Source organism: Neofelis nebulosa, chromosome 17 (genome assembly GCF_028018385.1).
Source record: "Neofelis nebulosa isolate mNeoNeb1 chromosome 17, mNeoNeb1.pri, whole genome shotgun sequence".
In the NCBI taxonomy this organism is placed as follows: domain Eukaryota; kingdom Metazoa; phylum Chordata; class Mammalia; order Carnivora; family Felidae; genus Neofelis; species Neofelis nebulosa.
This window is the reverse complement of record NC_080798.1, coordinates 57987240-58010393: the sequence shown is the minus strand read 5'-3', so window position 1 is coordinate 58010393 and position 23154 is coordinate 57987240. Positions and strand designations below refer to the sequence as shown.

The window sequence follows — 23154 nt, the reverse complement described above, 5'->3', positions numbered from 1 at the left end:
TGTTCTTTATCTATCCTGGATACAAGAGCCCTATCAGATATATGATTTGCACGTACTTTCTCCCATTCTCTGCATTCTTTCCCCTTTCTTGACCGTGCCTCTGAATCACAGTTTTGTTTTGTTTTAATTTTGCGAGTCCAATTTATCTAATGTTTTCTGTTGCTGCTCCTGCTTTTTGCGTCATAGCTGAGAAGTTCTTGCCTAATCCGAGATCCATCCGTCCAATGACGACGAAACGTGTGTCTGTCTGGGATTGGGGATGTGCTTGGACATGGGCGTACAATGGTAAAGGAGACGGACATTGTCCCTGCCCTCACAGACCCGACATTCTTCTGGGAGCGGAGGGCAATAGGCAAGTCAAGGGATAAACAAAGAAGACGATTTCAGATAGAGATTAGTGCCGTGGAAAACAAAAGGTTACATGACAGAGAGTGACCAGCGGACGTTCTAGAAGGGGCTCTTTCTATTGGGATGCTGGGGAAGGCCTCTCCGAGGGGCACGCTTGACATCTGCATGAGGGGTCCGCTGCCGTAAGTTGACACACCTGAAGCCCCCTTAGCTCCGGGCTTTCCTGTCATCGAGCCATTACTTGCCCTCCACTGTGGAAGTCTATTCGAGTAGAACCTTCTGTGGTCAGCAGCCAACAGCATTCGCCCCAAAATAACTGCTTGCTCCCCTGCTAGACTGTAAACCCCACGAGGCCACGAGAGTATTTGTCTAGCTCAGATTTGCACCCAGGCAACTCTTTTTTTTTTTTTTTTTAATTTTTTCATTTATTTATTGTCGAGAGACAGAGAGAGCACAAGTGCGGAGGGGCAGAGAGAGGAGACAGAACCTAAGGCAGGCTCCAGGCTCCGAGCTGTCGGCCCAGAGCCCGACGCGGGTCACGAACGCCCAAACCGCGAGATCATGACCTGAGCCCAAGTCGGACGCTTGACCGGCTGAGCGCCCCTGCACCCAGGCAACTCTTAAAGGGAACATCTTTGGCAAAGTTTAAGGATCAAGAGCTTTCACAGAGAGGTCCGGGTATTCTGCTCTGCTTTCCCTAGACAACTGGAAGGCTTGGCACCCGCCATGCCAAGGTTCCTGCAGTGGGAATGCCAGTGAGGGCAAAGCGGAGAACCAGTGGTTCCCTTTGGATGTCAGCTCTGAAGCCGAAAGTGACCGCCAGGGGAGGGCGCAACAGAGAGGATCACCTTTCGCAGAAACACTTTTCTTGCAGATTGCAGGACGATCTTAGCTCATTTATATTCCGTGCCTGCCCCCTGCAGGCGAGTGAGTTTGCGATCCCTTTGGAACCATAATGGGCCCAGGGCCAGGAATGAATGAATGCATGCCCGCATTTATACCACTCCCTCAATTCTTGACGCAGTACATTAAACAAGGTGTCAAACATTGTCATTTGATTTCTAAAGAAACATGAATTAGCTTGCTGGGTATAGGGTGCGGATTTCAGTTTAAACAAATTTAGTTCCGGCGTGCCGTTTTCCTTTGCCGCCTTTGCTGGGCCGAGTTGACCTCGCGGTGCTCAGAATCGCGGTTCCCTTGAAAACCAGCCCTTTACGCTATCCGTCCAATAGGGGGCGACAGCAACAACGAATAGAAGGAGAACAATAGTTAAAGGCGAAATACAGTCAAGGTGCTTCCTACAGGGATGCTGAGCCCGTGGAGTCATATTCTGGATGGGAGCCACTTTTGGGGGGGGGGGGATTACTTAATATATAATGCATTCAGATGGTTCAATCCCCGTCCGCTGGTATTTGGCCTCCCACTCATTTCCATCACAGGTATGACTTCTTTGACCCTTGTGCGCTCTCCCAAAGGCCTTTAAGCGTGTCTGAACAAATAGAAATATCTATTTACACCCCCAACCTTACCCCAAAAGGGAGCAACACCGTTCTGGACCTTGCTTTGTGTGCTCATGACGTATCGGGTAGAATGTTCCATATCAGTCCATACAGAAGGTCTCTCCCCACCCCAGACTCCCCTCCCTCACCTCTTTCACGGCTGCATTGGTTCTCCTTGGCAGACCTGTGTCATACTCTATTCACCCAGTCCCCTACCGATGGGCATTTTAGGTCGCTCCTAACCTTTTGCGGCTGGAAATAAAGTTCAATGAATAACCTTGAATAGATTTACACACACGTGAGCCTGGCTATAGCAGCGGCTGTAGCCCCACCTGCACAGGAGAATCACCTAGGGGGACTTTAAGCATCCGGGCCCCCTGGCTGGACCTGAGATCAATCGCATCAGCATCTCCGAGTGTGGGGTCAGGGCACCACGCTAACTCCAGGGTCCAGCCAGCCCTGGGCACCACTGACCTCTAGGGGAACTTGACTGGTCGAGAGCACGTAGGCTTGTAAATCTGCTAGACATTGCCAAGTGGCCTCTGTTGGGCGTGATGCCCACGTGCACCCCCACCAGTGTGACAGGGGCTGGGTCTCCCTAGCCTCACCACAGAGCAGGCTTGTCCAACTTTGATCTTTGCTGACCTGCTAGTTTATTTTGAAGGGATCTCTGTCCTGCCTTAATTTGGGGTGAAAGGGAGCATATGTTTGAGAGCCATTTAATCTATCTGGTCGTGGCCTGGGCCGGTTTTTGCTTTCGTTTTTTGCTCAGATTGGCTTCTGTATACATCAGCAAGATGAATTCTTTGTGATGTGAGTTGCAAATACTGTTCCCTGCTTTGTCTTTTGTTTTCACACTTTGCACGAGGCACTATGTGTTGTTTATGTTGTTTCTCCTCGAAGAGCACTCTTTATCCATATAAATGTGTCCTTGTTTTGTTCTAGGTTTGGATTTTGAGTCAAGCCTGAAAGACCTCTCTCATTTCAGACTTCTTGCCGGGTTTGCTTCGGAAACTTCTGCGGTCTCCTTTATTTACACTTAAAGCCGTGATGCTTTCGGATTGCCCCCGATCAGTGGTGCGAGGTCTGCATCCAGTTTTTTTGTTTCTTTCCAACGGTCAATTGTATCAGTACCTTTATCAAGGAGTAAGATAGGAACTGCTTTGGGCTGCCTCGGACTGGAATTTGTTTTTGACTTTTTATTTATAGCAACACCTGCTCCTGTTTTTCTTTTTTACCTGCCTTGACACGGTTACTAGTCTTTGTGGTCTGGCAGGATAAGGAATGAATGAGTGAGTCAGCCAGGGAGGGAGGAAGATCGAATGAGTCAGCTTTTGCACTCAGAGGAACCCAAAGGGGGAGATAACCAGAATACAAATAACCAGAATACAAAGTAAACAGTGATCCCACCAGCGTTCTGGAAGCAATCCACTTTCTATCCCCTCCTATTTGAAATGCTTCCTTCTTTCCAGTCCCTCCGCACTTAGAACCCAGGGTCAAACACGGGGTGGGGTCAGTTCCTTTGGTCTGCTCCATTAAGTCACCCGCTTGGAGGTCCCCTTTGGAGGCTAGGAGGTCTGCAGTTCTGCAGCCTGGGCGGGGGGTGGGGGGTGGGGAGGAGGAATAAGGAAGAGGGAGAGGCACGGAGTGGGAGGGAGGAGGAGGGCAGAAGACAAGGGAGGAGGGGGAGAGAATAGGGAGAAAGGAGAAGGGGTAAGTGGTGGAGATAACGGGGAGAGTTAAAAAGGAAGAGAGAAGGGGGAAGAAAGGAAGGGAGGGGAGGTAAGAGAAGAGGCGGAGGAGGGGTTGGGAAGTGGGAGGAGCAAGGAGGGGGAGGGGAGGAGGGGAGCAGGGAGGGAATAAGGAGGGCTTCCACAAGGAAGGGGAGGAGGGAGGAGGGAGAGGGAGTAGGGAAGGGTGAGGGAAAGGAGAAAGAGGGGTTGGGGAGGAGGAAGTGGGGGGGAGGAGGAGGGGGAGTGGGAGAACGAGAAGGGGGTTGGGAGGGAGGAGAGGGAGGGAGGAGCAGAAAGCCCCTCCTCCAGCCCCTGCCACGGAGTTGCGCAACCCGCCCGGACTGGGATTGGTCGTAGGCGAATCAAGAGGCCCCGCCCCCACGGCCCAGCGGCCAATGGCCGGAGGGGGGCGTGGCGGCGCGGCCTGGATCCCAGCGCGCGCCCTGTGCGCCCTCGGAGCCGCCGCCGCGCTCGCAGCTCGCAGCTCGCAGCTCGCCCCTCGCAGCCCGCGCCGCTGTCGCCGCTGCCACCACCGCCGCCCGCCCTCCGCGCGTCCCCGCCGCGCTCCTTTCCCTGCGGCCGGCCCGGGGAGCGCTCGGTCGCTTCGGGCAGAGTGTCCCTGCTGCGGCCCTGCGGCGATGGCCACCAAGATCGACAAAGAGGCTTGCCGGGCGGCGTACAACCTGGTGCGCGACGACTGCTCGGCCGTCATCTGGTGAGGAACTTTCCATTGCTCTCCAAGCCCCGCTCCCCGGGCTCGCGAGGGGCCTGGTGCACTGAGCCGGCTTCCAAACGGGACGGATTAAGGGTCATGCCGTGCTGTCTCCCGCAGCCTTAACCCAGGACAGCGTGGAAAGCCAGCGCTGGCTTCTCCCTATTCAGAGCATCCTTTAGATTGTCCTGCTGGAAGCTTGGCACCTGGCTGCTACCATCGCTGATGTGTGTATGTGTGTGTTTTTTCTTCTCCCAATCCAAAGGGTGACTTTTAAATATGACGGCTCCACCATCGTCCCCGGCGAGCAGGGAGCACAGTATCAGGACTTCATCCAACAGTGCACAGGTAGGGAAACGCGCCTTCGAGGGGGTTGGGGGGGGGAGGGGGAGATTGCTGATCTTTGGGGGAAATTGTCCGCGCGGGAAAGAGGAGCTTCTGCGGAGGCCAAGCTGCGAGGAGCCTGGCCACCCCCACCGCGCCTCTGGCGCTGGGGGAACCAGATTTGAGGATTTTAAAGCCTCGTGAAACGTGCTCCCTCTGGACATCCAGAGCAACCAGGGGGGACTGCCTGGCTCCCTTGCTCCCACAGTACCCTCTCCAGAAGAGATGGCTCCTTTGGCTCCTCTGCCCCCTGCGGGTCACTGGTTTTCCAAGGGTCAACTCAGTGTGGTTCCGAACTCGTCTTCCGCCCTCCCCACCTTCACCAGTCAGTGAGCCAAAATAAAAACAATCCAGGAACTTGCAGGAGAAAGAAACTCAGCTATATCCTCCCTTCTCCCGAGATCATTGTCAGTGTTTTGGTTATATGCGTTTTTTCCTTGTAGAAAATACAGTCAGATAGGACAGAGTACACGCCATATGATGAGTACAATTTCAGTGATGTGAAATTGTAGAAAAGGCAAATCCGATGTGTGGTGTGAAAAGTCAGAAGAGTGATCTCCTTTTGGGGCAGATAGCCATTGACTTGGGAAGGGCACACGGAAGGCCGCGGGCTTTTGAAAATGTCTCCTCTTTCCATCTGGGAGGTGATTACACAGGTGTGTACCTGGGTAAGAAATCATGGAGCAAAATACTTCTGATGTGTAAACTTTGTGCACTTCCCTGGGGGTGTGTTAAACCACTGAAAGGAAAGAATGCATGCTGTATATAACCACAGACCCCTCGGTAGAGGCAAAAAGCCCAGCCCCTTTGGGAATGGGACCCATTCCAGGTCTCTGGTCTCTAGCTTTGAAACAGATGTGCAAACAAAGGCAGTGTGGCCTGGAGGTTAGGGCAGGAACTCTGGGCCAGCTCCGCAGACTGGGTGTGAATCACCGACTGGCCACTTCCTGGCTGTGTGACTGGGGGCAAGTTACTTAACCTCTCGGGGCCCTGGTTTCCTTACCTGTAGTCTCAGAGGACTGCTGTGAGGGTAACTGAGTCAACGTGTGTAAAATGCTCGGGGCAGTGCCTGTACAAAACTACACGGCCAACTGTGAAATGAAGAAAACGTACGAAATTGTGCCACGGGATCACGTGGCCGCGCCTTTCCTTCACTGTTTCCTTATCCAAATGGTATTTTGCCTTTGGTTTAATTGAAAGAATATTTCTGAAGAGTCTGCTGTGGGCTGGGCGGTCCTAAGGCGTACAGATTGCTTAAAAATTAAACCTAAAATATCAGAGGTGTGAAATGCTGTAACAGCTCCCGTTGAATAAGGCACCGAGGGTGTCTCGTGGAGAGCCGCTGGGGCGGGATTTGAACCCAGGCCCCTGACTCAGGATCCCTGCCTCTGTACCACCACTACCCTTCCTCCGCTGTGGTGGATGCTTTGCAAGTAGCATAAGTACAGACTCTTGGCTTTCCCCCCAATCTGGTGGACAACCAGGAGATTTAGCAGTATTTTTTGCCTGGTCGGATCTGAGGCTTTGTCCGACCGGCCAGCTTCCCTCCTCGCTGAATTCAGGAACAGAAAACTAGCAGTTTCTTTCCTCCCTTTGACCATCCATCACTTCCCACCCAACCCCCCTGCCCCCCCCCCCCGCCCCCACCGCCCCCACCGCCGCCGCCATCAGACTGGGTCTTGCTTCTGAAGCTATTGTCCGCTCCAGCAAGTAGGAGAAGGTGACCCAGGGACGAAAGTGCATCCTGTCAATAGAAGAGACTCTGAACAGATGCTCGCGGCCATTGGAAGGGCTTGGTGCGGTCAGAGAATACTTCCTTCCTCCCCTGGGGCCTTGCAGGCGGTTTACTCTGACCCTTCCCCCAGTGGCAGGGATGGGAGTGGGGAGTGCCTGGCGGGGGGAACTAAAAATGCTTTCCCTGCTGCTCGTTGATCTTATGAATGGGCTGTGGGATCCGAAGCTCCGTCTGCTTTGGCTGGAAATCTGCCTGCCTTCCCCAGCCATCTGTTGGACGAATGTATAGACGAGTTACGGTTGCTGTGCCTGCACTGGTTCCCCTCGGAAAACCACGGCCGTGTCCTCGTGACCCAGTGACAAAGGACTCAGAACGCACCGGCCGGTAGCTTTGTACACGCAAGTCGCTGCGCTTGGCGTGCCTTGTCCCCATGACTGAGGTGGTTCCCCTTCCACAGGTGAGTACCCCAAGGCCCAGCGCAGTTGAGCAACTTGCCCGCCATCACGTACGTAGTTAGGACGTAGAGCTCGGACTTGAACCCAGGCAGGCTGGCTCCAAGTCCCATGTTCGTGGCCTCGTCTCTCTAAGGAAGTGGGTTTAGATTTTTTTTTTTTTTAAGTTTTATTTATTTAAGTAGTCTCCACACCCCACGTGGGGCTTGAACTCCCGACCCCGAGATCAAGGGTGGCTCACTCTTCCGACCGAGCCTGCCAGGTACCCCGGAAGTGGTTTAGATTCTCATTTTCAAGCCAGGAGGCTTCTTTAGTGCTACAGTAGGTTCCAGTTTGTTTGCAGGATACACCACTTATGTGATGCGGGGAGGGCTCTCTGTGGCCCTAATTCCCAGGCAGGTGTCCTGCAAGCCTGAGGGGCCCAGGCTGCGGGGACAGGCTCTCGCTCTGGCCCAGCCTTCCCCTTTCCAAACATCGAACAAGGTGCAAAGGGGACTTGGAAGCCAGAAGCCATCGCTCCATCTCTCCCTCCAAAGGTGCTGGGGTGGGGTGGGGGAGGGGCGGTGGGGCGGGGCGTTTCCTCCCGGGGCTTTCTCTCCTCCCTGCCAGCCCGTTTCTGGCATTCTCTCCGAACCAGCCCTTCTTTCCCAGCCCCGTGCCCTCTGGCTGCTGCCGTCCTGCCTGCCCAGCTTCTGCCTCTCATCTCTCCTCGCCCCCAGGCCTGGCCTCTCCTTGGCTGCGGCTGTTTTCTGGAAGGTTGCTCATCTAACTGTTTCTGCTGGCAGGGTTTGGAGCCCTCTGTGTTCTGTACTGGCTCTTTTGGTGCTGGATGCACCTGCCCCCCCTCCCCCCCCAACTGCTTTACTGCCTCCACTCTTGGCTTTTTGCCCCACACCTCAGTCCACGAGAGATGGTCCGAGAGCTCGCATAGTGGGGTGTGTTTTTTATTTCCACAACCCGGAGTTAGAAAATCTCTAGAGTCACATCCCAACTGTGTCTCTTGCTTGCTGTGTGGCCTTGGGCAAGGACATCCCCTTCTCTGTGCCTCAGTGTTCTAGTCTGTGGAATGGGCGTCCTGACGGTGCTCACCTCTGACAGTGACTGGGAGGGTTGGCCGAAAGAACACATTTAAAAGGAGAGCGCAGGCCCCCGATGGCACGTCGACTGTTGGTACTTTTTATGGGGTTTACTCTCGTACCTCTTACGAGGACGGTGTGTTTTCTGTTCTGAAGCTCCCGGCACGTGCCTCAGCGCCGTGCCCAGTGGGCCCAGAGCTCCAGATTAGCCCCAGTAGCCACTCGACCCCAGGGCGGCGTGGCACGCCTCGGACCTTTCGCCTGGGTCTGTGCGCTGTAACGCTCAGTCCATAAGCACCGACTGCGGAAGAGACGGTTGGCACAGCGGTTCAAGGTTTAGGCTGCATCGGGCCGGCCTGGCTTCCGGGTCGGGCCAGTCATGTGACCTGGGGCAGTTGCGTGACCTGCCTGCGCATCCTTTGCTACAGTGTGGTCATTAGGAGGGTTAAGGAAGCGACTCACCGTGCTGAGGAGGTCCTAAGCGCTCCTTAAATGTTAATGACTGTGATTGTCATCGTCTTCATCTCCTTGGTGGAACTTAATTGGCGTGGCAGGAGCCTGTGTGGTCTGAGAGCACCAGAGAGGTGGGAGGGTCAAGAAGCGATGGGGAGGAAAGGGGTAGCCAGCTGTGCTGCAGGGCGGGGGGTGCCCCCGACAGAGCCTGGGGGAGCCGAGGGGAGCCACTTGCCAGGCTGAGTGGATATGTGATCTCTCTGATTGCGGCAGAGAGGGCCTGCGGATCATGGGTACGCGACGATCAGTGGCTCAAGCTGTCTATGAAATCACGTTTTGTTTTTGTACTTGATAAGTAATGTGTGTCCCTGGTGGAATATTGAGAAAGCCAGACTAAGCAAAAAGAAGAGAATAGAAACTGGATATAGTTCAGATACACGTTTATTACTCAGAAATGGGTTCGTTAATTCGGGTGTCCTTCCTCCCTCCCTCCCTCCTTCCTTCCTTCCTTCCTCCCTCCTTCCTTCCTTCCTTCCTCCCTCCTTCCCTCCCTCCCTCCCTCCCTCCCTCCTTCCTTCCTTCCTCCCTCCTTCCCTCCCTCCCTCCCTCCCTCCCTCCTTCCTTCCTTCCTTCCTTCCTCCCTCCCTCCTTCCCTCCCTCCCTCCCTCCCTCCCTCCTTCCTTCCTTCCTTCCTTCCTTCCTCCCTCCCTCCCTCCCTCCCTCCTTCCTCCCTTCCTTCCTCCCTCCTTCCCTCCCTCCCTCCCTTCCTTCCTTCCTTCCTCCCTCCTTCCCTCCCTCCTTCCTTCCCTTCATGCCTCCCTCCCTTCCTCCCTCCACATATTTCTTCCTTCCACGTATGTGAGTGGCTCTTCTGCAGGGTCCTGTTCTGGGCACTGAGGATAAATATAGAAACAGAGAAGGTCCCTGTCCTCAGAGAGCTCATGTTCTATTGTCATTGCCCAGCCTTTAAAATGGCTACGTAATGTTCTCTCATATAAGTGTAGCATTGTTTAACCAATTCTTTGTTGATGGACCCCAAAGTACTCTGTCGCAAGCCCGTTTTATTTTGGAAAGGATCCAAGCACCTGGGAATGAATCCACTTTTCTGTGGGTCCATATTTTAGAGCCGATCGGGTACGAGCATCGATGGTCAAGCCAGGGTATCTTGCCTGGACTTGTAGCCTTGAGGTGCTGTGTGACCTGGGGCAAGACTCCCGCATTTTGTTTCCCCCTCTGTAAGATGGGGATAATGACTGCACCGCTTTGTTGTGAGAATACATTGACATGATATATACAAAGCGGCACTTGGTATGGCCTCAGGGCTCAAAACTATGGTTGTTGCTAATGCAGAACCTTCTTGGAAGGTGTCACACATCAATGGATAGGTTGAAATAAACTTGGAGGTCAGTGTCCGCGTGAAGCTCGATTGGGGTAGATGCCCTGTGATGTTGGCTAGATGAGGGTCTGGTTGCGGATAATATTCCCACGATGCTTTGTTGAGCCTGGAGTCTTCAGCTCAAAACCTCACTCACAGGGAAAAGCGGGGTTTGATATTTTTGTCCATCCTTGGACGTCCCATCCTTGGGGTGGGGGGCTTTTCTCATTTCAGAGTAATCCCTGCTCTGCCAGTGTAGTTCCAGGGAAGCTGACTTAACTCCGTACTGCCCCACTGGGAGTAAGCCGTGTCCTCTGTTGACTGATTGGTTCGGGGTTGGGCCCTCGTGACTCAAGTCGAGCCAATCGGCTGCATCCCTGATACTTTGGACAGAGTTGCTGGGCGAGCCCTCTTTGCTCTGGGATTAAGACCTGTTAGCATAGTGAAGGCCTGGAGCTTTCGGGACCCTTGCACCCTGTGGGGACTCGGGAGCAAAGCCAGAGATGGGGAGTGGGACCTAGAGGGCGTGGCTTAAACTCTCAGGAGCAGCCTTGCCTGGAGCTCTCTCCTGAGGCCGTTTGCTTCCAGGGGCCAGTTCAATTTCTTTTCCTCAAGCCAACTTGAGTAGGCTCTTTATCATTTCCATCGAAAAGAGCCCGAGGCCATAGCCCCCAGGGTAGATGGCTGGGCGGGGCTGAGGGAGGAGAATCCAGGCTGGCCCAGGAATTCAAAAGCTCTCCTATGAGGATTAGTTGAGGTATCCGGGCATTTTTAGCTCGGAGAGGCATCTCAGGGGACTTGAGTGTTGTCCTTGGTGTTTGAGGGGCTGCCCTGTGCCATGTGCCCACTTCACTTCTTCACACCCCAACCCCACGTGGTAGAAGGACCAGACAGTAGGAATTTCAGGGGTAGATTCTAGGTTCACCTGAGGAAGGACTGTCCTTGGGTTAGAATGGGCTGTCACTGAAGGCAGTGAGACCGCCATCGTGGGAGGTATGTCGGGAGTGGTTGCCTGACCACTTAGCACAGATGTTTAAGAAAGGGTTTGAAAGGGGCCTTCCGTGACCATGCACTCTCCTCTTCTGGTCTGTTCTACTCCCAGGAAGAGAAACAGAATGCATTAGTATAGGCCCGGGATGGGGTCAGCCCTACCAGGGGCTGACAGCGGCAGTCGGGTGGTTTCTAAGGAAAATGGGTGCATTTATAGTTAGAGAAAATACTATTTATTCTGACACTTGCCCAAGAACAGTAAGGCAGGCTTTATTCAGGGGGACTGTGTGACAGGTGTAGGGACCATTACCGTGCGGGTTTGCAACGGGGGAGGGGGATCAGGCTCAGTTCTGAATACGACAAGAAAAAGTCCAAATTTATAGTCAAGAAGCAAGGTGGGGGCCAGTGGGTGGGGAGTGGCCAAGAGGAAGTGTCAGGGCTGAGGGCGATTCTGGCCGAACTGCTAAACTTAGCAGGATTCTTGCTGAACGCGAGTAACGCACAGATGAACACAGAAGTCCGAAAGTTGAGACCTAGGTGAAGAATCGTTCAGAAGGCCAGATTAGAATTTGGTCAAGGACGGAACTTTTGCTGCTACCAAAAGAAAGCGGATGGGGCGCGAATAAGACAAATGCCCTTGTCTGGGGCCTCTCTGTGTGTGCAGCTGCACAACGCACGTACAATCGGCGGTCAGTTTATCGTGCTGTTCTGCACTTGGCTGTTTCCCGATCCCCCCTGTGGCCCATACACGTACAGACTCCAGAAATTTCAGCCAGAAGGTGAGAGAAACGTCTAGTGAGTCTAAGGGAATAAATAGGAGGTCGAAAGGAAGCTTTAAATCTACAACAGTGCTGTGAACGTGGCAAAGCGCTAAGCAGTCTGTCCGCCCATTGAACGAACGAGGACGGAGCACCTCCTTTGTTCCAGAGACAGTGTTGGGTTTGTGATTTTTAGGTGACACTTTGAAGGCTAGTGACCCACTACCTGCACGGCTTTCTGCGATATACAGTGTCTCGTTGCTTTCTTTTCCCGCACGTGTGTCGCCGAGGGGTTTTGAGCTGCACTGCCTTGCTTCCTTGTGTCCTAAGATGCATGGGCACACTTGAGATGGCTCGTCTGGATTGCCTCTGGGGTGATAGTGGTGCCTGCTTTTGACTTTGTGGTCTTTCCCCTTCCATGGGGAAGGCTGCTACCTGTCCATCTGCCTGGTAAGTAGCGTGTCCTTGTTCAGAAAGAGTCTTCGATGAATTGAATTGAATTGAATTGAATTGAATTGAATTGAGTTTTTGCTCCTTGAAGATCGCTGGGAGCTGGTGCAGACTTTTAAAGTTTTGCTTGTGGAGCGACTAGGTGTTCCCTCCGCCCCCTCATCTTCCATCATTTCTCCACCTGTTTTACGTTCTGGGGACTGTCCCCTCACCCCTAGAGCACGGCACCCCACGCGTAGGTCTTTGGTAATCTGGTCACCAAAATTAGTGACCGTTTCTTTGTCCTTATTCCACTATGTGTTCTCCCAGCTTTTGTTGGTGAGCACGACTCACTGAAAAAACACGTTTCCTTCCCTCTGCTTCCCCCTGCAAACACACATACTTCTCCTTTTATGTCTCTTACCTCCTGTTCTCATTTCCTGCTCCCGCTTCTCTTTTCCCTTCTTGCCCCACAAGAGTGGGCGTTTCCCACCCTTGATCTTGGCTTTTCCTTCTGCAGGGAATGGGGTGAGCGCCTGCTGGGTGCCACGCCCTTTGCCTGGTGACCGCGTAGCCCAGGGCCAGGTGGCGTCAACTCCTCTCCCCTTTGGAACATCTGGTGGCTTTTGCCCATAAGGTCCAAATGCTTAGCAATAACACAGAATGCCCCTTACGGGCCCTCCCGTTGCTCGTCCCCAACACCGAGGGTTCTGACCCCTCGGTTACTCAAAGGCCAGGCTCGGTGCGGACGCTTTGCACACATTGGCACAGATACTGTTTCGTATCCGTGAAGGATGTGTGCGTGATGAGTAAGTAGCAGTTTTCCCGTTTCACTGATGAGGGGTCTGACCATCTCCTTGAAGAGTCGAAAGTTGCTTGCTTGAGATGGGAGAGTAGGTGGCCTTGGACCCCAGATCTGTGTCCAAGGAGCTTTGTCCTCCCGGAGGACTTCTATACACCTGTCAAGGCCCAGTGGAAATGTCTCCTCCGTGCAGATGGCCTCCTTGCCTCCGTGATGCTCAGCACATTGTGCGGGGTGAGGGGTGCCTGTTTCTTCAGCGCTGCAGCAAGGGCCTGGAGAGAGCGACTCGGGTCGGGGTGGTGGCCTCCTTGGTGGCGAACCCCTGCCCCCCGCGGTTAGCCGGTCCCGATCTCTTTTCCTTACGTGGGCCCAAGTCGCAGGCTGCAGCACCCAGCAGCGCCTCACGTCGTACCCACGTCGTACCCACGTCGTACCCACGTACCCACGTCTGTCGTCGGACTTTCCCTGCTGGAGGCTGAGCTCCCCCCCCCCCCCCCCGGGGCGGAATCCTGGTTGCTGTCCCGTCAGCACCTGGAACAGCACCTGCTGTTCTCATCTGCTGCTTGTTGGGTAGAGGAATGACAGTCCCCTGAGATGTTTGAGAGCTGAGCTACCTCCCACCCCCCCTGGGAAGGCACGCCGTGCCCCTGCTGAGGTTGCACCCCAGTGGCCCATATGGACATCTGCAGGTGCCAAGGCTCCCTGGCCGCTGCCTCTGCCCCCACTGGCTTCTGGCTCCGGTTTCCTGCCCCAGGGCCCTTGCATGGCTGCGTTCCTCGCCCACCTGATTTTATGTGCTTGGCTTTTCAGATTCAGCTCAGTCAGTGGCCTCAGCAGGGGCAGGTCCCCCGAGGCCTGTGTCTGACCTGCGGGCGGGGCTATGCTCTCAGCATTTTGTCTTTTGTTTCACCAGCACATTTTGAAATCAGCCTGCCTTACGTCCTGAGTTGGTCCTGGACTTCGTTTATCCTCCTCTACCTCATTTTTCCTGTGCCTTCTGGAACAAATTCCCACAAACCGAGTAGCTTGAAGTAACGTGATTTTATCATCTGACAGTTCTGGAGGTCAGAAGTCCAAAATCTGTCGCACCGGGCTAAACTCCAGGTGTAGGCAGGGGTGTGGTCTTTCTGGAGGCCCCAGGGGAGAGTCCATTTCCTGGCCTTTTCCAGCTCCCGGAGGCGCCTGCGTCCCTCGACTCAGGGCCCCTCCTCCACCTTCGAGGCCAGCGAGAGCGGGTCGCGTCCTTGTCAAGCTGCTGTGTCTCTGGTTCTGATTCTTTTGCTCCTGATTACGTTGGGCCCACCTGCATCATCCGGGATGCTCTCTCCTATCCAGATCCTTAACAATCACCTCTGCAAAGGCCCTTCTGGGTCAGGTGCTATAGTCGTGGGTTCTGGAGATTCCAACGCGGACATCGTGGCCAGCCGTCTTGCCAGCCGCTGTGATCTAATGATTTCGTCTCATCTACACCGTGGCCCAGTGTGGTAGGTCCCGCTGTAAGTCCCACTCCGTAGGTGGCAAAACTGAGGCTCAGAGATGGGAAGGCCCTGGCCCAAGGTTGCACAGAGGCCCCGCTCTGTTCCTTCCCTGGCGCCTGGGTTCCTGGCCACCCCCCCCCCCCCAACACCCCGCTGCTTCCCTACGCTTGCAACTGAAATTCTTTTCAAACAAGCTCTTTTGGGGGCGCCTGGGCGGCGCCGTCGGTGAAGCGTCCGACTTCGGCTCAGGTCATGATCTCGCGGTCCGTGAGTTCGAGCCCTGCGTCGGGCTCTGCGCTGACAGCTCGGAGCCTGGAGCCTGCTTCTGATTCCGTGTCGCCCTCTCCCTCTGTTCCTCCCCTCCTTACGCGTGCACGCGCTCTCTCTTGAAAAAAACATTAAAAAAAAAATCTCTCTTAAAAAAAACAAAAAAGCTTTTTCCTTCCCCCACCCCCCAGTTTTACTGAGAGATATTTGACAGACGTCGTTAGCAGCGTAAGGCACAATGGTTTGCTTTCTACGTGCTGCGGAATGATCACCACGGGAGGTTCCGTGGATATCTGTCATCTGATGGGGGGTGCAATAAAGCAAAAGAGAAAGCATTTCTCTTTGTGATCAGAGCTCTTAGGACCCACGCTCATAATGGCTTTCCGCAAGCTCTTTTCTGGAACGCTCAGGGGCAGACCTAAGGCCTGTGTCCCTGGCTGGTGGCACACGTTAGTGGGACTCACAGCTCAGAGGTGATTTTTCTGGAAGAAGTGGAAAACCTGCGATGGTCTTTGAAGGACACCTCTGTGATTCAAATGCCTCTGTCCTTCCCAGGGGACAATTCTGACTTTGCTACTTTTGCCCGAAAGGACGTTCTAGGAGGTCATCTGATCTGACCCGGAGGTAGTTTTCGTCCCTTTTGGGGGGGCTCTAACTCTACCCCGACTGTAGACTGGAGCGTGTTGCTCCTGGTTTCGGATAAAAGCCGGTTGCCGCCTCGGGCAGGCCAGGGTTCCCTCTGGGTCACGCTGGGCTCCCGGGGAAAACTGAGAAGAGCCGGGTCCTGGGCTGCGAGCCTCCCTCCGCCCCCCACCCCCCCAACAGAGGAGGGCCCGTGTTCACTCCCGCGAGCCCCGCAGCCCTGAAGACGATGCCCCTCGCCCCGTTCTCGATTTAGCAAAACCCACTGCCACGTGTCCGATTCTGAGCAAATAGCTTACTCTCTCCCTCAGCGTGACTTCTCTTTACTCCCCTCCAACAAATACAAATTGAGGACCTGCCGCATGCCAGCCCCTCTGGCCGCAAGGGACATAAGTCACAGAGCTCGCGTTGTTTTGGGGGCACAGGGACCGATCACAGACAAGCTGGCAAATTGGGTCACTCCCGAATGCCCCAAAGAGGATGAAAAGAAGCAATGGCCTGGAGGTGGCCCGCAGCGGGGCCACCGTCAGCCAGGGTTTGGTCACGGGAGGCCTAAAGAGGAGGGGACGCTGAGGCAAGCCTGAACGCGAAGGAGGTGGACACTCGGATGCCTGGGAGTGGAGTGGGCCCGGCACAAAGGAAGGCCCTCAACAATAAACAAAAAAGAAAACGAGCGAGGGGTTTGAACAGGCATCTCTCCCAGGAGCCTGGCAATCCCACTCCTTAGTATCTACCCGAGAGAAACGCAGTCACGGGTCTACGCGAAAACTTGCACGCGAATGTTCACAAGCATCGTTCACGAGAGCCGGGGAGCGGAGACCGCCCGGCTGACTGTCGTCGGATGCAGGATAGACAAAACGCGTCTCTCCACGTGGTGGGACGTTACCCAGCCGTAGCAAGGGAGGAAATCGCGATTTGTCGACGCCGTGACGCTGGCGAGCCTTGAGAACATGATGCCAAGCGAAAGAAGCCAGACGCAAAAGGCCACCCGTTGTGCGATCCCATGTATTTGAAGGTTCCAGAACGAGGCACTAGAGAGCTGGGGAGTAGTTGCCGGGGTGGGGGGCAGGGGATGAAGGAAGATAAACCACCGGCGGGTAGGAGGTCTCCTTTTGGGGCTAACGGAATGTTTTGGAATTAGACCTAACGGCCAATGAATTGTGCGTTTAAAAGGGGTGAATTTTGGGGCGCCTGGGTGGCTCGGTCGTATAAGTGTCCGACTTGGGCTCAGGTCATGATCTCACGGTCTGTGAATTCAAGCCCCACGTCGGGCTCTGTGCTGACAGCTCGGAGCCTGGAGCCTGCTTCAGAATCTGTGTCTCCCTCTCTCTGACCCTCCCCCATTCATGCTCTTTCTCTATCTCAAAAATAAATAAAAGTTGAAAAAAAAAAAAGGTGAATTTTATGATACGTGAATGATGTCTCAGTTTTTGCAATGTGTAGAGGCAAGGGGGTCCGGGGGGCCCCATGGGCCACGGCGACGACTCTGGGTTTTACTTGAGCGTTTTCTTCCTATGCCTTTGTTCTACAGCCTTCTGGAAGTTTGCCTCGGTCCTTCTCGTGGAGAATCCCCTGCTCAGCATGTTTCACTCTTGTCACTGTTCCGTCTGTTGCAGACCTGCCCGTCCCCACAGCGACCCTCCACCCCCGTGGGCCCCTCGGATGCACTCAGCGCTGCCCTCCCCGCCCCCCCCCCCCCCCCAGCCCCGCCACCCCTGCACGTGCCGTGTGCACTTGATGTCCTGGATTTCCATTCTCCTCGCCATTTCCATCGGCTCCGTGATAGTTGACCTCTTGTCATCACTGTCTAGCGTTTTTTCACCGCTGGCTCTGTGCCAAGGCTCGCTTCTGAGGCTTTCGCTCTCCATTCTGGGGAGGATTGATATCCAGGGACATAGGTCCTGTGGCTGTGTTCTCGTCTTCCCGAGCCCACGCCCAGGACGGAGCCGGTGCCCAGGGCGTGTGTATCTCATTGCCGTCAGCCCTGGTATCAGAAATGAGCATTTAAAGAAAAGTAGGCGGTCCGTCTCGGGTATTCATAGGGGTTAATAAATTAGTGAGTCGGTAAAAGTGAAATGAGTCAGCTGTGAACGTGTGGGCGAACTTGAGGGCTGGAAGGTTACCAGCCGTGGGGATCGGTGGGGGTGCAAACGTTTTGTGAGTTCTGTGCCCGGCACCCAGGGGCGCCGGAGTTGAAAGAGCCACACGCCGCAGCCCGGAGAGCTGGGGATCGGAGTGAGAAGCCACTGGGCCGCAGTCACCCCGTGGAAAGAGGCAGAGCTGGGACGCAAGCCTGGGGCTCCTGGCTCCCTCAGGCTGCTGGGGTCTAGGATTTGCTTGGCTCCCCGAGACCCAGTTGAAACGTCACTTCCTCTTGGAAGCTCGCCCTGATCGCCACTCCCCAGGCAGAATGAATTTCCTGCTTTCTTTGACGTTCCCATCCGCCCTGTGGAAACTTGTTGCTGTGGCATTAAGTGCTCTGTGTCACACGCTCTGTTTTTGTTTGCCGGGCTAGAGTGTACGTCCTTTGAGGGCAGGGATGGTGTCTTCTTCTTTTTTCAAAAAAATTTTTTCTTTAACGTTTATTTCTTTTTGAGACAGAGAGAGACAGAGCGTGAACAGGGGAGGGGCAGAGAGAGAGGGAGACACAGGATCCACAGCAGGCTCCGGGCTCCGAGCCGTCAGCGCAGAGCCCGACGCGGGGGTCGAACTCACGAACCGTGAGATCATGAGCTGAGCCGAAGTCGGACGCCCACCCGACTGAGCCCCCCCCCCCCCCCAAGCGCCCCAGGGACTGTGTCTTCTTGAGCAAAGTCCCTCTTCACAGATTGTTAATACGTGTCCACGACGACCGACAGCAAAAACAGATGCAAGAACGCAGAGCGGGGCACGACAGGGGACTGTGGTGCTGGGACAGTCAGACACTTCAGCGTCCCCACGGTGTCTCGCTGCAGGTGCTGTAGGAGTGGGTTCTGCCTCCGGGACCTGGTTGTGGCCTCTGTTCTCAAAGTCAGAAGGTCCCGTCGGGTTTAGCATGCTGACTTCCATTTAAGGAAGTAAAACTAACCATCAAAAAAAAAAAAAAAAAAAAAAAGGCAGCAAGAAAGTTCCGGTGCCTTGTCATTTGGGGAGAACCTTCAGCTACCCTGACAATTTGGGTATCCAGATCAGCCCGCTCCCGGAGGGTTCTACCGAAGTAATCACCTTGCCTTCCCTCTGGCTGTCGTGTACTCCATTTTCTCCTGTTTTCTGCCAAAGTGGGAAAGCTGGGTCACTTGCGTGTAATGGAACAGCAGTGAGTCAGGAATCCCTGGAGAAGTCTACCGCCTTGAGGGGCGCCTGGGGGGCTCCGTGGGTGGGGCGTCCGACTTCGGCTCAGGTCAGGATCTCGCGGTTCGTGGGTTCGAGCCCCGCATCAGGCTCTTGTGTCGACAGCTCAGAGCCTGGAGCCTGCTGCGGATCCTGTGTCCCCTTCGCTGTCTCTGCCCCTCCCCTGCTTATGCGCTGTCTCTCTCTCAAAAATACACATCAAAAAACAGTTTTTAAAAAGCCTCCCTTTGACGAATGGGGGAGCAGATCTCAGACAGCAGGTGTGGACCCTCTATATACGGACCCACAGCACAGAGCACGTAATCAAATCCAGTCTCCATGCCTGCTCTGTGACGAATGAACCAAGATGTGAACAGGGGCCTTATTCCTAGGGTAATGGGCTTTCTTTCTCTCTTTCTTTCTTTCTTCTTTTTTTTTTTTTTTTTTTTTGTGCTTAGTATTTCCCCAAAATTTTTTGAGTGGGACAGGAGGGTTTTTTGTTGTGTGTTTAACCAATCAGGGCAAACAGTTAAGAACCACCTTGAAAAAGAGAGTGTGAGTCACATGGGGCTTTTCAGTAATGACAGGTCTCTCCTGTCAAGGGAGGAACTCGTTCCTATCAGCCTCAGGCTTCAGTCCCCTCCCGGGGGCAGCCACCAAGCCCCCTGTCCTCTGACTCCTAGAGAGGACGTTCTCCACCTCCCAGGTCCTCGTCCGTTACTGCCTGGGCTCCCCTCCCCCCACTATGCCTGCCCCCCTACCCCCCACCCCTGTGAGCAGCCCCATGGAAGGGAGGGCTGCTGTCGTCCCTGTCCAGCTGTCCCCCGGCCCCAGGCAGCAGGATGTTCGAATTCTTTCCCATTTCCTCCCGCACCCACTCCAGGGAGCTCTCTCTTGGTGGAAGCTGACAGCTCAGCTTTTTGGTGTGTGGGTTGTTTTCTTCCTTACATGAACCTTGTTTGCATAACTTCTTAGGGAGTCTATATAAGGTAAGGTCAGCTTTAGAGCAAGCTGCAATCATGTCGCGCTCTGGGGCAATTTCCTCCCCGCTTCTCCTTCCCTTTTCTTTTGACTCGCTCTTGAGAGCGAGTTCACTGTTGGATGGAGGTTACGAAAGGATGCGTGTGCTCTCTCTGTCCCTCTGCTGGCCAGCAGATGTGTATTAGTGCCCACGAAGTGCCTCGTGCCGTGGGAGATAACACCGAGTGGACAGATGTGAAAGTAGCTAAATAGATAAACCGGGCACATGCCAGAGCGTCTACTTAGGGGGTTACGTAGGTGGTGAGACCCTTATCGTTGGCTTATTCGTACTTCTCATGATTGTCCGCTTTGTGTTTTGTGTGAAATGGAAAAGAATTGTTCAAAGCATTTGCAAACGATCCTCAGTCTCCTCTGGGTTCTGTCCCTTTCCAGCCAGGGCTGGCTTCAAGGAGAGGCAGAGGGGAAGACTAGGGTCCCTTTTGGGAGAAGGTGGGGGCCCTTGGTCAATGTGGACCCCGTGTTGGGGTCCCCCTGCTGAGAATTCTGGGTGGGGTGGTCAGAATCTGCCTCTCAGGATTACCTGAGCTGAAGCGGGGGGGGGGGGGGGTGGATTTCAAATCAGTGGGGAGAGGGCAGGAGAGTCCCTGAGAGCTTGGTGGAGATTCTGTGACATTCACAGTTTTTGGGAAAATACGGAATGGTTCATCCTGGTGGCCGTGGCGATGCCAGCGAAGTCTGACTCCTCCTTCCTTCCTCCCTCTGTTCCTGTGCCCTGTGTGGTCATCTCCTCTCGTTGTGTTTCCTTCCACAGCCACCCTGTCCTAAGTGCTTAGCATCACGCCCCCTGTCCTCTTGCCATGTCTACTCTCACTCCTGAATCCTTCCTGCCAGTCCAGCCCCAGACAGAGAGCGTGAGAGAAGGAAATACAGGGGCAGGTGGTGAGGGGTGAAGGCGGTCAATGGGAGAGAAAGGAGGGAAATGCAAGGCCCAGAAGGGGGTGAGAGGGGAGAGCCCAAGGCAACGAGGGGCATGGAGGAGAGAGCCCAAGGTGACGCCAGCGGCATTTCTGGGCGCTTACTCTGTACCAGGCCGTGCCCACGAACTTGGCAATGGCATTAACTTGCTAAGTACATGAAAGCAAAGACCTTGAAGAGAGAACTGGAACATGGAACCGGGTGGACCCTGCCCGGTGTTGCTCTGCCCTGAGCTGGTGGGGCCTTAGGGCTGGTGGGATCTCTTTCACACTGTGAGGCTCTGTAGGCCACCCAGAAGGTTAAGTTCTTTTGAGTGTGGGGTTTATTCACACCATGGGAGGGCCGTCTTTTCGTGGCCAAGGTTCTCGCTGGGTGAGAAGGAGTGGGTGTTCACAGCCCCAAATTGGGAACGATGCCTGATGCACAATCAGTCTGTAAATTATGATGATGCGAAGCCAGGCCATACAGGAAGCTCCTTTTCACGATCACTTCCTCAAAACCAGAGAAGTGTGGGTGGGTAGGGAGGGGGTGGGCTGGGCTCGGGGCACTGAAGCTTTTCTGCCCTTGAAACCTCCTGCCACCCCTTTCCCACCAGCGCTGGCACGAATGCTCCTCCCCTCCCCCACCGTCCCTAGGTCAGTGGTTCTCAAGCTTTGGAAGCACCCAGATCCCCCAGGGGCTCGGCTGCCACTCCCCATTCCCAGAGCTTGTGAGTCAGTAGGTCTGGGGTGGACCCGGGCAACCACGTGCTCATGGTTTCCTGGAGGGGCGGGGGGGGGGGGTGCTGACTGGACTGGTTCAGGGGCCCCTGCTCCGAGAACCGTCCTCCGCTTAACCAGTGCTCCACGGGCAGGGCCAGCGTTGTCTGGCTTCTTACCACTTTAGCTCTCTGAGCCTCAGTGTCTTTGGCTGTAAAATGGGCCCGGGAGCAGTGGAGACCTCACAGAGAGCTCAGCACGAAGCGATATGCCAATACGTGTAAGCTTAGGACGGTACCCGGCCCGTCGTCGGTGCCCAGCAGACAGCTCCTGTTATCCTCAGGACCCTTGTTCGTCTTATCTGCGCCCCCCGTGCTTAGCACTGTGCCTGGCACATAGTAGGCCCTCCAGAAATGCCCGTTGGAACTGGAAAGGTAGGGATAGAAAAAGAGCGGTCGCCCCATGAGCCGCGCCCGTCACATGCCCTCTGTTTCCTGCAGCCCCCTCAGCCGCCTCATGACTGTGCACATGGGGAAACTGAGGCTTAGGGGCATTCGTGCGTCTGGTCCAGGTCACAGAGCTGGTATGAAGTCGGGGGAGCTTCTGTTGGATTCCGGAACTTGGACTCTTTGCCTGGGTGCCGGGCCGGGGAGCAGAAGACTGAACGTGAGCGGCCGGTGTAGACAGCTGGGCTGAGGCCTCTGGGAGAGGGAGCGCGGGGGTCCGCGTGCTGTGGGAGTGTCTGGGCCCGGCTTCCCCCCCTGGGCTTGCCCTCGGCTCCCCAGTCTCAGGCCCCAGAGGTGTGCCACTGGCCCCCTGGGGACCGGCTGGCACCATGAGAGGGACGGCAACGTCGAGTAGTAACGTTCTCCCGGCCAGTGTCCATCTTGGTCCACACACGTGTGCCCCCACACACACACCACACACATTTACGATGAGGCTTAGCGCTGCCTTTCTGTGGATGCACCCACGTTTTCCTGTGTGTGAGCGGGTGCCAGCGGGACAGAAGTGAGGGGTGTGGTGTTTTCCACACCCCTGCGGTGCTGTGGCCGCATGCGTGTGTGTGTGTGTGTGTGTGTGTGTGTGTGTGTGTGTGTCTCAGGTCGGCCCCGTGTGTCTGGAGGAGAGGAGGTGGCCCAGCCCAGACTACGAACGACCGCCTCCCCCTGCACAAACCAGTCTGCGGTCAAGATGGGCTTAGAGCAGGGGGAGAGAGGCTTCGCGTCTGCGTGGGCAGCTGCGAAAACGTCGCCCCGACCAACCGCGTTTTCCCCGCGCAGGCTCAGCTGACTTCCCGGTGTCACGCCCGATCTGGAGCAGCAAACATTTGCAGGCGTAACGGGACTCTCGCATTTTCAAAGACGTCAGCAGTCTTGTTGGCCAGACCGGTGTCAGATAAGCCAGCGCCCAGCGGCCACCCGGGCAAACAGTCCCCCGCTGCCACAATGATGTAAATGACATTGGCCTGCGCTTCTGGAAGGTCCGCAAAGGCCGGGCTCCCCACGCCCTTGGTGACTGACTGCTCGTGGGCCTGTCTCACGCCAGGCCCCGGGCTGGCACTTGGGACAGGCAACTTTCCCACGTGGAGGCTCTGGCCGGCGACGGGGGGGTGGGGATCCAGCTGGAGCCACGGGAACCCAGACATCCCGCGTGGCTGTGTCCACTCGGGTCCTCAGACCCGCCGCCTCGTTCCCCGCACTCCGTCCTGTGGCCACAACTTCAGGGAGAGGCTTCCGCTGTGGCGGGCCTGGTGGGCCGTCCAGCTTCCGTATTTAATCCCCGTGGGTGACTAGTGATGTGGTCCCCTGTTTGGAAGGATCCCACGCGTGCCTCAGCAGCTGGATGTGGGAGGAGCAGACCTTGGCTGTGGAAGGGACCCATCGGGCCACCGCGGGGGCTGAACTTGCTGAGGGAGAGAAGCCGGGCCCCAGAGGCCGCGGGCGGTGTGATTCCATCTACGTGAAATGCCCCGAACAAGCAGATCCGGAGACAGAAAGCGGCTTAGTGTTGCTTAGGGCCGGGCGGACGGGGGCCGGGGAGCGACTGTCGTGGGCAAAA

At 55.4% G+C, this 23154-nt stretch overlaps 1 protein-coding gene across 1 annotated transcript in view; it reads left to right on the top strand.

The window, feature by feature from the left end:
• The first annotated feature begins 4037 nt into the window (after nucleotides 1-4037).
• The window catches only part of COTL1 (coactosin like F-actin binding protein 1), a 37792-nt gene continuing 18675 nt past the window's right edge, over nucleotides 4038-23154 (top strand). Inside the window, exons 1-2 of the mRNA XM_058709188.1 lie at nucleotides 4038-4295; nucleotides 4558-4640. Of these exons, the coding sequence (XP_058565171.1) occupies nucleotides 4219-4295; nucleotides 4558-4640 (160 nt within the window). The 5' untranslated portion in view covers nucleotides 4038-4218. The remainder of the gene's footprint in view (nucleotides 4296-4557; nucleotides 4641-23154) is intronic.